Source organism: Mercenaria mercenaria, unplaced genomic scaffold, assembly GCF_021730395.1.
Source record: "Mercenaria mercenaria strain notata unplaced genomic scaffold, MADL_Memer_1 contig_3163, whole genome shotgun sequence".
In the NCBI taxonomy this organism is placed as follows: domain Eukaryota; kingdom Metazoa; phylum Mollusca; class Bivalvia; order Venerida; family Veneridae; genus Mercenaria; species Mercenaria mercenaria.
Genome location: NW_026461278.1, coordinates 53,748 through 66,782, shown reverse-complemented (window position 1 = coordinate 66,782; position 13,035 = coordinate 53,748). Strand labels below are relative to the sequence as shown.

General features: G+C 33.5%; 1 protein-coding gene across 1 annotated transcript in view; it reads right to left on the bottom strand.

Moving 5' to 3' along the window:
- Nucleotides 1–1,672: 1,672 nt before the first annotated feature.
- LOC128552797 (contactin-4-like) overlaps nt 1,673–13,035 on the bottom strand; it is a 51,851-nt gene continuing 40,488 nt past the window's right edge. The window contains exons 5-8 of the mRNA XM_053533864.1: nt 4,648–4,932; nt 3,933–4,235; nt 2,424–2,516; nt 1,673–2,166 (exon numbers count right to left, since the gene is read on the bottom strand). Of these exons, the coding sequence (XP_053389839.1) occupies nt 1,928–2,166; nt 2,424–2,516; nt 3,933–4,235; nt 4,648–4,932 (920 nt within the window). The 3' untranslated portion in view covers nt 1,673–1,927. The remainder of the gene's footprint in view (nt 2,167–2,423; nt 2,517–3,932; nt 4,236–4,647; nt 4,933–13,035) is intronic.

Below are 13,035 nucleotides of genomic sequence, written 5' to 3'. Positions count from 1 at the left end.
ATAAAAACTACTTTTTTCACTGGATCCGCCCATGTATTAACGGGAGAAAAATCGTGTGCAAACAAGGCAATTCACGTGCTGTTAATACCCGATTTTTATTTTTGAAATGCTTACCAAGCGACGTATATGTATTTCTGCGCAGACTGACATCTGGTATCTGCGTCTTGTTTCTTTCATAAAAACCTCTTCTTGAAGCATTAAAGATGAAATCTAAACCATAGAATGTTTTACCGTATCAGTAACTAACGCCAAATGCGCTGCCCCAACAATGTTCGTACTTGTTTCTTCCCTAGTTTACTCCTCTTTTAGAACTCGGCGTCAATTCAGATTTTGTAGACAACCGTGAATGTTAAAGAATCGCGTGTTTACCTGTATTTAAAACATGTTTACCGTTTCCAGGAACAACGGGAATGGTAAATAAAAAATGTACCGGAATCGTCAAGTCATCACATATGAAAACAATACATAAAGTCGTCGTGTTTTTATGCAAGAATAGCGAGAATACACGTTTGTTTTGTGTATTAACGTCAGCAGAAGCCCGCGGGATTGTTTGTGATCGAGACGCAGTCTCGGTCTCGGTCACAAACAATCCCGCGGGCTTCTGCAGACGTTAATATACAAAAAAGTGTATTATCCCTACAATAAAACACAGATTGTTTTGACTATTGACAGGAAAGTCATTCAAAAAGTGCACAATATAGTCCGTATCATAGTACTGTACCGACTATAATATTTCTATAGCTATCATAGTAAGTCATTTTTTAATTTCATTTGTATAAAAGGATGAAAAACATACCATGAAATAGTTGGTTCTTTTTACAGAACTGTATCACAAATAGTTTTATGATAGTTTATTATAAAATTTAACTAGTAAAAGAGTCAAAGTCGCAATCTTTGTTATTTTAACATGAAATAAGGCAAAACTTCAAAGCGAGCTGAAAGAAATCAGATTTAGCTAATAATATAATATTATTTATATGTAATAAAGAAACTATTCACTACTCAAAAGAATTCGCGAGAACCTATTCACTTGAAAAAGTCTATATTTAGTGTCATCATACCTGTAACAGCGAATATCATACTTTGCAAAATTTACGGGAAACCGGTGCCACGGTGACGTCATTGCCTATTCGCCGCGATCTCGTACTTTTAAGTGAGAAGGGGCTAAATGCCTCCACTATTTTCCGTGTAAAAAAAAAATATATAATATGTTTTTATCAGTATAGTATTTCTAGCCTTTCACTTCCCACGAAACTACCCTTGTTTTAAAGATCTGTCTTTAAGCAATCAAAAAATACCAGAAAAATATGGGATTGACCATGATCACGTGACGAAAACCCTAATATTGCGTAGGTAGACATCAGGAAATACTTCCATTTTCATTTCACAAAACAGCTTCATCTCAACTTTTGAAGCATATAACGGAGCTTAAAATCATCCGCAGACATTCCTCTTTGCAAATAAGCATCGATAAAGCTTATGTCTGGCATGAACATTGCCTTTAGTAGGCGGGAAAATTGCACTATATATTGATATGGACTACGTTCGAGAAGACCACGGAGGCATATCTGGCGAATGCCTTTATGATTATTAATGACAATATTTTCCATTTTTCTGGCCATTGTTTGATGTTTAAAAGATTTTTTTTTAAATAACTGGAAACCTTTCTTGCACGATTTTTTGAGTGATGAATAATTTTCAACAATCGAATGAAGTTCTGTATTCACTGCGAAGAGAACTACTTCCTACCTTCAAAATATAGTAAATTCATGATGTCATTTAAGTGGGAAACCCTGGACTCGTGTACTGCGAACTCGAGCTGTGTGGGCAAAATGGCAAATGTAATTTACCAAATAATGTTTGAAATAGTTTTTTTTTTCAAAATAACTGAATACTGTTTTGACTGATTTGAAGTCATACCTATTGATCAATCAAAATACGTTCTGTATCCGCTGCGGAGTAAACTAATTCGCTGCGGAGAGAAGTATTTTCTGCCGCTAGGGTGCGTTTTTTTCCTGAGTAAGTTTTTAAATGTACCTTTGTCTGTCGATTTCCGTCTCATTAAGATAGTAAGATAGATTGCATAAACAACAACTACTGTACTGAATATACCAAGTGTAACTCCTACAATCATGGCAGTGTTGTCAGTCTCTGTGTTGTTGATACCTGTATAAATAACGCAAGCACATTTTAAAAGACGTTTTATAAATTTCATTACTGAAACCTTAAATATATTTACATTCTTTCGTTCCCTCCCAAGTGCGTTGTTGTGCATGTGTGATGTATAATTTATGTCCTTTAAGCATTTAACTGTTCTGTGTGAATACTTTTTGAAAAACAAAATCAGTCCTAACATACGGCCGGTAAAAGAAGAAGATGAAGAAGAAGAAAAAGAAAATAATCTAACAGTGTCATGTTACTACCTTGTGTCTGATTCGGTACGGTCGATCCTCTATTTGTGTGATTCGGTACGGTCGATCCTCTATTGTTGAGTGTCTGGCTTTGCATATGGATATCTAAAAACATGTATAAAACACTTTCATTGATACTCGCTTTTCCGTTTCATTAAACCTAGAAAATACGTTTGGCAGAGAAGAATAGACATTCTTGCATACCAGACGGTGATTTCCGGTATCTTTACCGGTACTGGAAAAATTCATCTTACACCCCGTAGTATAAGATGACTCTCGTGCTGTAAATGACGTATTACGAATACATATATGTAGAAAATTTATTTTATAAAACGGAATAAAAATCCAGTACCTTGACAGTTTCTCTTTGTTCCTGATAATATATTTCTCGATTCAGAAAACGTTATTTCATCAAAAAATCATAACGTTACTCTGCAACTGATAAAACAAAACCGGAACTAAGCTTTGCCATTTGTATTTGAAACGTTATGACGTCTTTCCTGTTTACGGACGTTGGTTTCCCGCGCTTTGTTTAAATGCGCTACTATATAAGAAATAGTTCTAAAACGAAAGACGTTCGATTGATTTTAATTTTACAAGAATTTCTTGAATATGGTATGCAAGAAAAAATTCGATTACTGACTGTAGGTGCAGAAAGGAATATCTGGCTCTCGGGAAACTGTTTACGCGGTTACGAGGCTCCTGCCGGGATATTCCCATCTGCACCTACAACTAGTGAAAGAATCTTATAATAAAAGGCTTGAGTTAACCGTGGAATTAAAGCAAGTGAAATCACAACATGTAAACTTTTGTTTGCAAGTAATGCATAAAAACGTGATTTGGCAACAGTTTGAGAATGCCTGTCACTATCAGATTTAGCGTATAGACAAACCCGTATTTCATTTTCAGTCTGTTCGCATAAACCGATAAACAAACGAATAATGCACCCACCAAATGATTAATCGAAAATTCCAAATTATAGAACTTTGTAAAGGTTCCGACTATTCCATTGAAAAAAATCAGGCATATTTGCAAGTATTTTTTACTGTTCCGAAACAGCAACGGCGACCTGTCACAGACTGAATTAATGATAGGGTATTCTATTTAAAGGAGCAAATGCAAATACACCGATGGATGGAAGATTCCAAGCACATGACTTTATTGTTTGTTCATGTAATAACATTTTGTATATTCCGGTAAAAACAAATCTACTGGATTGGGCAACTCATGAAATTATAGAATCTAATACGGTCTAAATTTCGACACACCAATCGAGAGTACATCCTATTTTAGCAAGAACGGTTACCTTTTAATATAATTTCATTACAGACGAACATTTTAGTTATCCTGATCAATCAACGCAGTGCTTACTTTAAACAGCAAAGCGACTGATTTCGTAGCAATACACTTAAATCACTTAAAACAAGGCCTGCAACATTTACTGTTATGTCGTGTTGGACGACCTGTGGTTTTCCACTTTTTCTATTGTTTACGATGCGGCTTGTGCTGAACTGTACCCACCTTCAGGTTTAAGATACATATACTGTTCAAAAGAGCCAAGACCATTAACCACCGTTACTCTGTACTGTCCATAATTAGACTGTGATACATTCAGAAGAGTTAGATTAGTCTGCAGTCCAGATGAAGATATCTTCAAATCAGCATTACTCATCAATGGTGTCCATCTTACACCATCTTCTTTGTGCCATGAGAAACCTGAAGGACCGGGCTCTGGGTATGCTAGTGTGGTAAAGCTCAGTGTTACAGGAGTATGTAAAGTGCTTGTAATATTCCGTTTAAACTGGTGAAGTGGACGTGGGGAACCTTTGAATATATACAAAATCAAGTTGGCATACTTAATTCAACAATAAATTTTGGCATACTTAATTTAACATTCTTAAAGATGTTAGTATTCAAGGGTTTTCTTAGAAAACAACATATTAAGCGGAATCAAGCGGAGATAAAATATGATTTTACTGAATAAAAAAGGTTGAACGTTTTTGCTTTGAATATAAATCAATGCTATATTTTCCGTTCATTATCAGATCTGGGCAAATTGTTTTGCTATGAATTAACTGAAATCATGTTTGAAACGCGGCATACCTTATCATTTAATTTGATGACATAAATTTGACAAGCTTTTTTAAATCTTACTTACGCTTAAATACACAATATATATTCTACAAAACATGGAAAGATTCTGTGGAACAATTGTTTGATATCTGGCATAACTTACATCTAACGAACAAAGTCGCGTTCATTATTGAAGGCTGTCCATATTCGTTATATCCTTCACAAGTGTAAACACCAGCCTGGAGACAAGTGACGTCATTGAGCGTGTATGACAGCGCCATTATGTTGGTCTGTTCTTGTAATATTTCACCATCAAACGTTATTTTGATAGTTGAAGCAGGGTTGCTGTCGACTTCGCAAGTTATTCTGATATGTACATCATGTTCGTTTACTGTAACCAATGTCTGACCTTCATGTGCAATGTAGAATGACGTAACTGCTGTTTGATCTGTTATAACAGAAATACAATTACATGTATTTAACGTTGTGGATGGGACTGCCATGTTTAGAATCAAGCTAAGTAGTTGAGACTTAACATGGCGTGCTGCTGTTGATACGAATTATTTTAGCTAGAGCCCGTTAATAATGACAACACAAACAATAGGATCAATATATCAGATGATTTTCTGTCGCGATTAAGCAAATGAAACTGTTAATCATGATCCACATTGCATAACACTGATCATAGATATACTAGTATGTTAGAATTAACACGTATAGTTTCTTTTGTAATAAAGAATCTGGTTCTAAAAAGGCTTCATGATTTCACTGGGTCAATACATGTTTTGATTATATTATTATATTCAAATAATTTACGTTCAGCAGTTTTAATGATAAATCAGTCAAAGATATCTCACATAAAACGTTCAGGTAAAAGAGTACGATGTCTTCTCCGTATTGTAACTCACTAATTGGTTTCATCTTATTGCGAGCTTCGCATTTATAAATCGTTGCATCAGTTCTAAAGTGCCAAATATAAGTAAGCCATAAAATGTCTCTTGAATTATGACTTGAATACTGCTAGTGAGTAGCTTATTGCTCACAAACTTTCTTTGCATCTTGGTTAAACTAAACCCATCCTGTTAGGGTCTAAACAAAGGTTAAAGTCCTAGTCCTAGTCAACATAAAATGTAAAGATCATAGCACTGAAATCCAAAACTTCTGTTAAATATCTTGGTGCAACTCTTGATCAAAGTTCGCTTTTGGATCTATGGCAAGGTCTATAGTAAGAAAATCAAAAACCAAGTTAAAATCTTTGTACAGGCAAAGTCATTTCTCACTCAGCATCAAAAGAAACTCCTCATAGTGACCCTCATACAATGTCATTTTGATTATGCGTCTTCTGCTTGCTTCGATCGTTTAACTGAAGAGATAATACAGAAGTTAAAGGTAACCCAGAAAAAAATTAATAGATTTATTTTTTAATTAAACCCAGGTCACATATTGATAAAGAACATTCTGCACGCCTTAACTGGTTACCTGTGGCAGGTAGGGTCAATCAGATAACTCTAAGTCATGTCTTTAAGATGCACTCTAATATTGCTCCTGCTTTCATGAGGGAGCATTTTATTCCTGTTAGTGCAGTACACAGTACATAAGAACCCCACAAGATTAAGTTTAAAAGTTAATTCTGCTGTTGACAATATGGACAATTCTTATTCAGATAGTAAACGTTTTGCCATTCAGAAAGTGAAAGGATTTTGTAAAAATTCTTTTGCATATAATGACTGTAACCTGTGGAACAGATTGCCACAAACTATTAGAGATGCAATAGAAATTTCATATTTTTCATTTAAAAGTCAAAGGACAAAGAACACTTGATTAGTATTTTCTGTTTGTTTTTTAATTGTTATAATCATTTTCTAACGTTTCAGTACGATTTTATTTTGATAGATTTATTCTATGCTAGTTACTTTTGTCATATGTTTCGTGGCATTATTTAACTATAGTATGTTTAATATCTTACATTCATGAATTTTCTTTAAGTATTGGATAAGATACTGTACAGCACGCTTGGACTACCCAGGCAGCGTACTTGTAACCTTATTTCACAAGATAATTTAGCAATCTCAGTTATATAAAATAATAGATGATATATAATACTATAGATCTATTGCGATAATGTGAGTCTTTTATAATTTTATATCTATTAATTGCGATAACCTAAAAACAAAGAAAAATATCAAACAGGGAATGCCACGCACCAAAAGCGCAGCCTCCTCAAAACGAACCCCCCAGCACGCAAACGCGTGCACCACACACACACACACACACACACACACACACACACACTCAAAGCTTACACATCAGGACAAAACGAACAACACACACACACACACACTCAAAGCCAACACATAAGGACAAGACGAACAATAAGCATACACACACGCGCGCACACAAAGTCAACACACAAGGACAAAACGAACAAACAAAGGAAGACAGTGGGGCACCGCCTTGGAACGGTCAGTGGCAAAAACACCACTGGGGAGCTTAAACCGGTTTATGGTGCGCACCCAATCTCACTCTTACCCCCACCATGTTCCAAAGACATGGGACAGTGTAAATAAAAGTAATCCCCTCCAGGTGATTCTCTAACACACGTAATGGAAACAAAAAGGCATGACATGTAAAACACAAAAATGCTCGTGTATAAAAAGCAAACCTTAAGAACCAAAAACGTATGTACTCAATGCCTTTTCAGAAGACAGAGCAACAAGAGAAACACCCTTAAGGGCCCGACGAAACAGGCCAGAAGACAAATATCAAAACAGTTCAGTCATGGTAGGATTTAAAAACTGCTCATCATAGAGTCCTCCCCCTCTTCCGTCAGACGCAATCAAAGAGGGAAGCGTAGTGTCCAACTGTAAACGGGTTGAATACTAAACATGCGGTATGTCTCAAAACAGTTGGGTCATAACCTCTTTTAATAAAACGTTTGATAATCTTTCCAAATACATTTGGAAAATTACCATGACCCAAGATCTTACGAAGTTTGTAAACCACATCCCCATAAAAAACGGGTTTAGAAATACCTTCTCGCAGTAGTGTCTTTAACTTAAGTCTTCCGTTTTCTCTGTGATATGTCTTTTTTGTGTCATCCTTTGGGTTATAATGTATATGACATGGCTTTATTTAACATGCATACTTGTTCATTATTATTTGTATGTTGTTATATATATTGTCATGAATATGTATTTTGTACACAAAAATACAGTTATCTATCTAATCTATTTTATGGAATATTTTTTGAAAAGAAATCTCTAGTTTTATTCTTTAATGGATAAACGCACGTTTTTGCTAAAACATAGCTAATAAGTACTTTATACCTTTATTGTCCTTCGAAAATGCTTGCATGTCAACTAGCTTTGCTCACAACATTTCATCAATATTACTATCTATAACTCGGCGTTTTAGAAATTTCCATTTAATTGGTTTATGTAACTCTTCTGCTAATTCATCACACCAGTTTATTTTGGGGGATTTAGCCATTAACCTATTTTGAAGGGTTTTTTCCCCCATTTTTAACCTTTCGCTCTTTATTTCCACTGTCCGTGCCTAAACTTCATATTAACTGCTAGTTTTACAACTACGTTGTTTGCTATTTTGTCTCGAATTGATTTTGATTGAGTGTTTTTAAATGAAATAACATTTTCATGTTGCATTTACTTTTATTTACACCACTAGAATAACAAATATCATGACTCATGCGTACTGCATCTAGTTCAGAATCAGGAGGCCCGTGTTTTGTTGTTTGCTATTTTGTCTCGAATTGATTTTGATTGAGTGTTTTTAAATGAAATAACATTTTCATGTCGCATTTACTTTTATTTACACCGCTATAATAACAAAGATCATGACTCATGCGTACTGCATCTAGTTATGTCAGGAGGCCCGTATTCTAATAGGCTATCGGGACTTCAGTACTTACATCTTGTATGTTTTAAACCTTTCTTAGGTAAGATAAGGTAACGTAGCTTCATGAATGTCACTTGTTCCTTCAGCACTTTTCAAAAACTTTCGTTTTATATAACAAGATGCTAGTGATGCTTTCAACATTAACTTGCCGTTTTCTTTTGTTGTAACGTATTGAGAATTTAGACTATACATTTGTTTTGACTCATTACTAATTGTATGTATTTAAAATATTCATTTGATATGGATTTTATATACTCTAGAGCTACTGCCAAAAATCTGCCAAAATTTTGCAAATATTGCCAAACGTTTGCCTTCGTGGCAGATAGTTGGCAAATAGTTTGCCTTCCTGGCAGAAAGTGGCAGATAATGTTTGCTATCGGTTAACCCTACATGATTATTTTTAGCAAATATCTATTCTGATCGTTTCCAATAACGATGTATTGATAGCTTGCGCTGGGAAACAAATATCGGAATTTCCTTCAAGGATTGCTTACATTTAGTTAAAAGCAATTTACGGGTCAAAAGTGGCCCGGATTCCCAATGTCTTTATTACTTTTGTTAGATTCTTAAGTCATCCGTGGCTCGCATGCGTTATTTCTTATATTACTGTTGTTAGATGATTAAGCAACCCATCTGTTATATTTCCGCTATAGTTTCGAAGGGAAGCGAATAAGAGACATAAATTGAACGCTTTCAGAATTCATTAGATTTTGATGAGAGTTGATAATCATAAACGACACTACTTCACAGAAATGAATTCTGAGTTACAGAGACGAAACATAATTCAGATTTGTGAGTAAAGGTACATGGAAATCGACGGATGATAATCTCAACAGAGACGGCTCCGATACATTGAGGTACATGGTTGAGGCAGTCTCGCCATAAAGCACAACAGACACTCAGATGTCAATAATAGCGGAAAGATATTCATTATTAATAGGAAAGTAATACTTGCAGGTTATACAGAAGCCATAGAAAGTGGTCGGAAAGGGGATTTCAAGTCTAAACATGATTTCAATTCAGGCTTCGAGTTATTACGAGAGTGTTCAAAAAGTTCTGGTACTTGGCAAAACAAAAATGTACACAAGAAACTATACCTGAACAAGTATTTATCCTTAACAAAAGATAATAGGTAAGAGTAGATTTCTCGGAAGCACAGAGCACTAAAAACACAGCCTCAGAGCCACGCATTTGCAAAGTAGGCCCTCAACAAAAAGAAGCTGTAACGGAAAAAATATTACAGACGGGTTGCTTCAAATATCTAACAAGTACATATAAATTTATACCACATATAGATACAGTGGGGTGGGGGTGGGAAGTGGTAAGGGGTAAACAGGGATGGGGGATGAGGTAGAAGGGGAAGGTCAAATGTCTCTGTTACTATCGTAATTTGTTACTTGAAACTCAATATAGTGTTAAGCAACTATAGTCAAGGTCAAATAATTGAAACATATTTTGTTTTAATTTTAATTTTACATGCCTAATATGTTACCTAAATCTTTTTCAGTCATAAAAACGGATGTATTATAAAATTAGTAATATATATTACTTGAAAAAAAGTTGTTTCTTAAGTATGCATGTAGTAATATTATGTAAACCGTTTTCAAATCTTAAAAACGAAGTCCTATCAAAACCTTTAGTTAAAACATATATACTTGTTCTCGTTATAAAATGAAAAATATCTTCGAATATGATATAATAAATTTTCTCTCTAAAAAAAATTATGCAATTTGTAGGATATGTTACAGAAACAAAACAAACAAGTTTATTATATTCTTAAATGGTTTAAATGCTCAACTCATTTAGATAGTAGATATGGCATTGGCTCAACAGTGAACCTAATTTAAATCATGAAAAAATATTGTGGATGTATGATCGTTTCCAAACGTCTAATTATCAAAAAAAAAACCTACTAAGTTTCGAGACGGTTAGGATTTGCTCAATCAATGTAAGAGGATTAGGAAATTTTAGGAAAAGGCAACAAGTGTTTCAATATTTAGAATCTAAAAAATATTCTATCTGCTTATTACAAGAAACACATTCATCTACACTTATAGCTGAAAAATGGAAAAGGGAATGGAAGGGAAAATCTTTTTTTAGCGGAGACAAAAGCAATAGTGAAGGGGTAGCAATCCTTTTTAATCATAACTTTACAGGAGATATTTTAACATATCATGAATTACTTGAAGGGCGATTGATTATTGTTAGCATGATTATAAACGAAAAACAAATTAATATTATGAATGTATATGGGCCGAATGAGGATAAAGCTGATATTTTTACGATTATTGAGAAAGAAATTAGTCAAAACTTAGAGGAAGATTTTATAATTGGTGGTGATTTTAACACCATTTTGAATACAAATACTGACAAAAGAAATGGAAAGATTGATAAATAGAAAATAAATGATATCATTAACATCGGAAACTTAATAGATATTTGGAGATTATGTAATCCATCAAAATTACAATATACATGGCATTCAAATACAATTCCAATCATCTCCAGTAGACTTGACTATTTTTTATTATCTGAGTGTTTAACGCACTATGTCAAAAATTGTACTATACAACCAGGCTACCAAACAGACCATTCATTGGTTGAACTAGAATTGGATTTTATTAACACAAAAAAGGCCCTGGTTATTTTAAATTAAACAACAGCATTTTACTTGAAAAAGAATATCAAACAATAATAAGAAATGCCATTCGAGAAACCGTAACAATTAATAAGGATGCAAACCCAAACATTCTATGGGAAGTCATTAAAGGCACTATAAGAAATCAAACAATAAAATATTCCACCCATAGAAAACGAGAAGAAAATAAAATTGAAAAAGAAATAAACAAAAATATAGAAGTATTGGAAGAAAAGATTTTAAGCGAAAATAATAATAGCATTAATATAAAAACTTTAAAGGAAGAACTTGACAAAAAACAGCAGGAATTAAATCAAATCATTGATAACAGAATTAATGGAATGTTGATCAGAGCAAAAGCAATAAGTATTGAAGGAAATAAAAAAAATACAAAATATTTTGCAGCCTTAGAAAAAAGAAACGCAGAAAAAAAACAATATACAAATTGAAAATCAACGATAAAGAAATAACTTCTCAAAATGAAATTTTAAAGGCAGAAGCAGAATTCTATAAACAGCTATATAACAAAAAAGAATCCAAAACTTGCGATTATGATTTCTTTAGACCCAATTCGCGAACTTTAAATGAAAACGAAAAACAAAAATGTGAAGGGATATTAAACGAAAATGAATGTTTCGAAGCTCTTAAGGAGATGAAGAATCAAAAAAGTCCAGGTTCAGATGGCATGTCTGTTGAATTTTATAAGATATTTTGGACAGAGATTAAAACGTACTTTATTCAATCTATTAACTACTCTTATAACACCGGACATCTGACTAGTTTGCAGAAACAAGGTATTATTTCGCTTATTCCGAAACCAAATAAAGACACACAAATTTTGAGTAACTGGCGCCCTATAAGTCTATTAAATGTAGATTACAAAATTGCTGCCAAAACCATAGCAAACAAGATAAAAAAGATTATCAATTCTATCATAAGCAGTGCACAGACAGGATTCATAAAAGGCAGATATATAGGGGAAAATGTTAGGTTAATATATGAAATAATAGATTTCGCACAACAAAATAAAATACCAGGACTTTTACTGTTCGCAGATTTCGAAAAAGCTTTCGATACACTAGATCATAACTTTATGATAAAGTGTTTAAAACACTTCAATTTTGGTGATTCTCTTATACAGTGGGTAAAATTATTTTATAATGATATAACCAGCATGGTAATAAATAATGGCTATCTATCAAAACCCTTTTCAATACTACGTGGAGTGAGACAAGGCTGTCCTCTTTCCTCTTCCTTATTTATTATTTGCATTGAAATCCTCTCAAATTATATTGAGACTGATGAGATCATTAAAGGCATAACAGTTAATAATGTTGAAATAAAAAAAATCCCTGTTTGCAGATGATGCAACCTTTATCAATAATGGTGCAAAACATTCATTTGAACAACTAATAGATGTTATATCGAACTTCGAGTGTATATCTGGATTGAAACTTAATATCAACAAAACTAACATACTAAGGATAGGATCATTAAAAGATACAAACCTCCGGTACTGTAAAGATAAAATGTTTAATTGGACATCCGAGTCAGCTCAAACATTAGGAATGATATTTACAAATGATAAAAAAGACAGCATAACGTTAAACCTGATACCCAAGATTCAAAATTTTACTAACTGTTTAAAACAATGGGAACATAGAAAACTTACAGTACTTGGAAAAGTAACTGTTATAAAATCATTAGCTTTACCAAAACTAATTTACCCTCTTACAGTATTACCAAACCCATCAAATGAAGTAATGAAAGAGATTAAAACACAATTGTTTAAATTCTTGTGGGATAATAAACCAGATAAAATTAATAGGGAGATTATTATACTGGACTACAAAATGGGTGGAATAAAAATGATAAATCTAGATTACTTCATAAATGCTCTAAAAGCTTGTTGGATCAGAAGGATAATAGATAAAAGTAACCAAGGACAATGGAAGATCTTTTATAGTACATTATTATCTAATGTTGGAGGAGAACTTT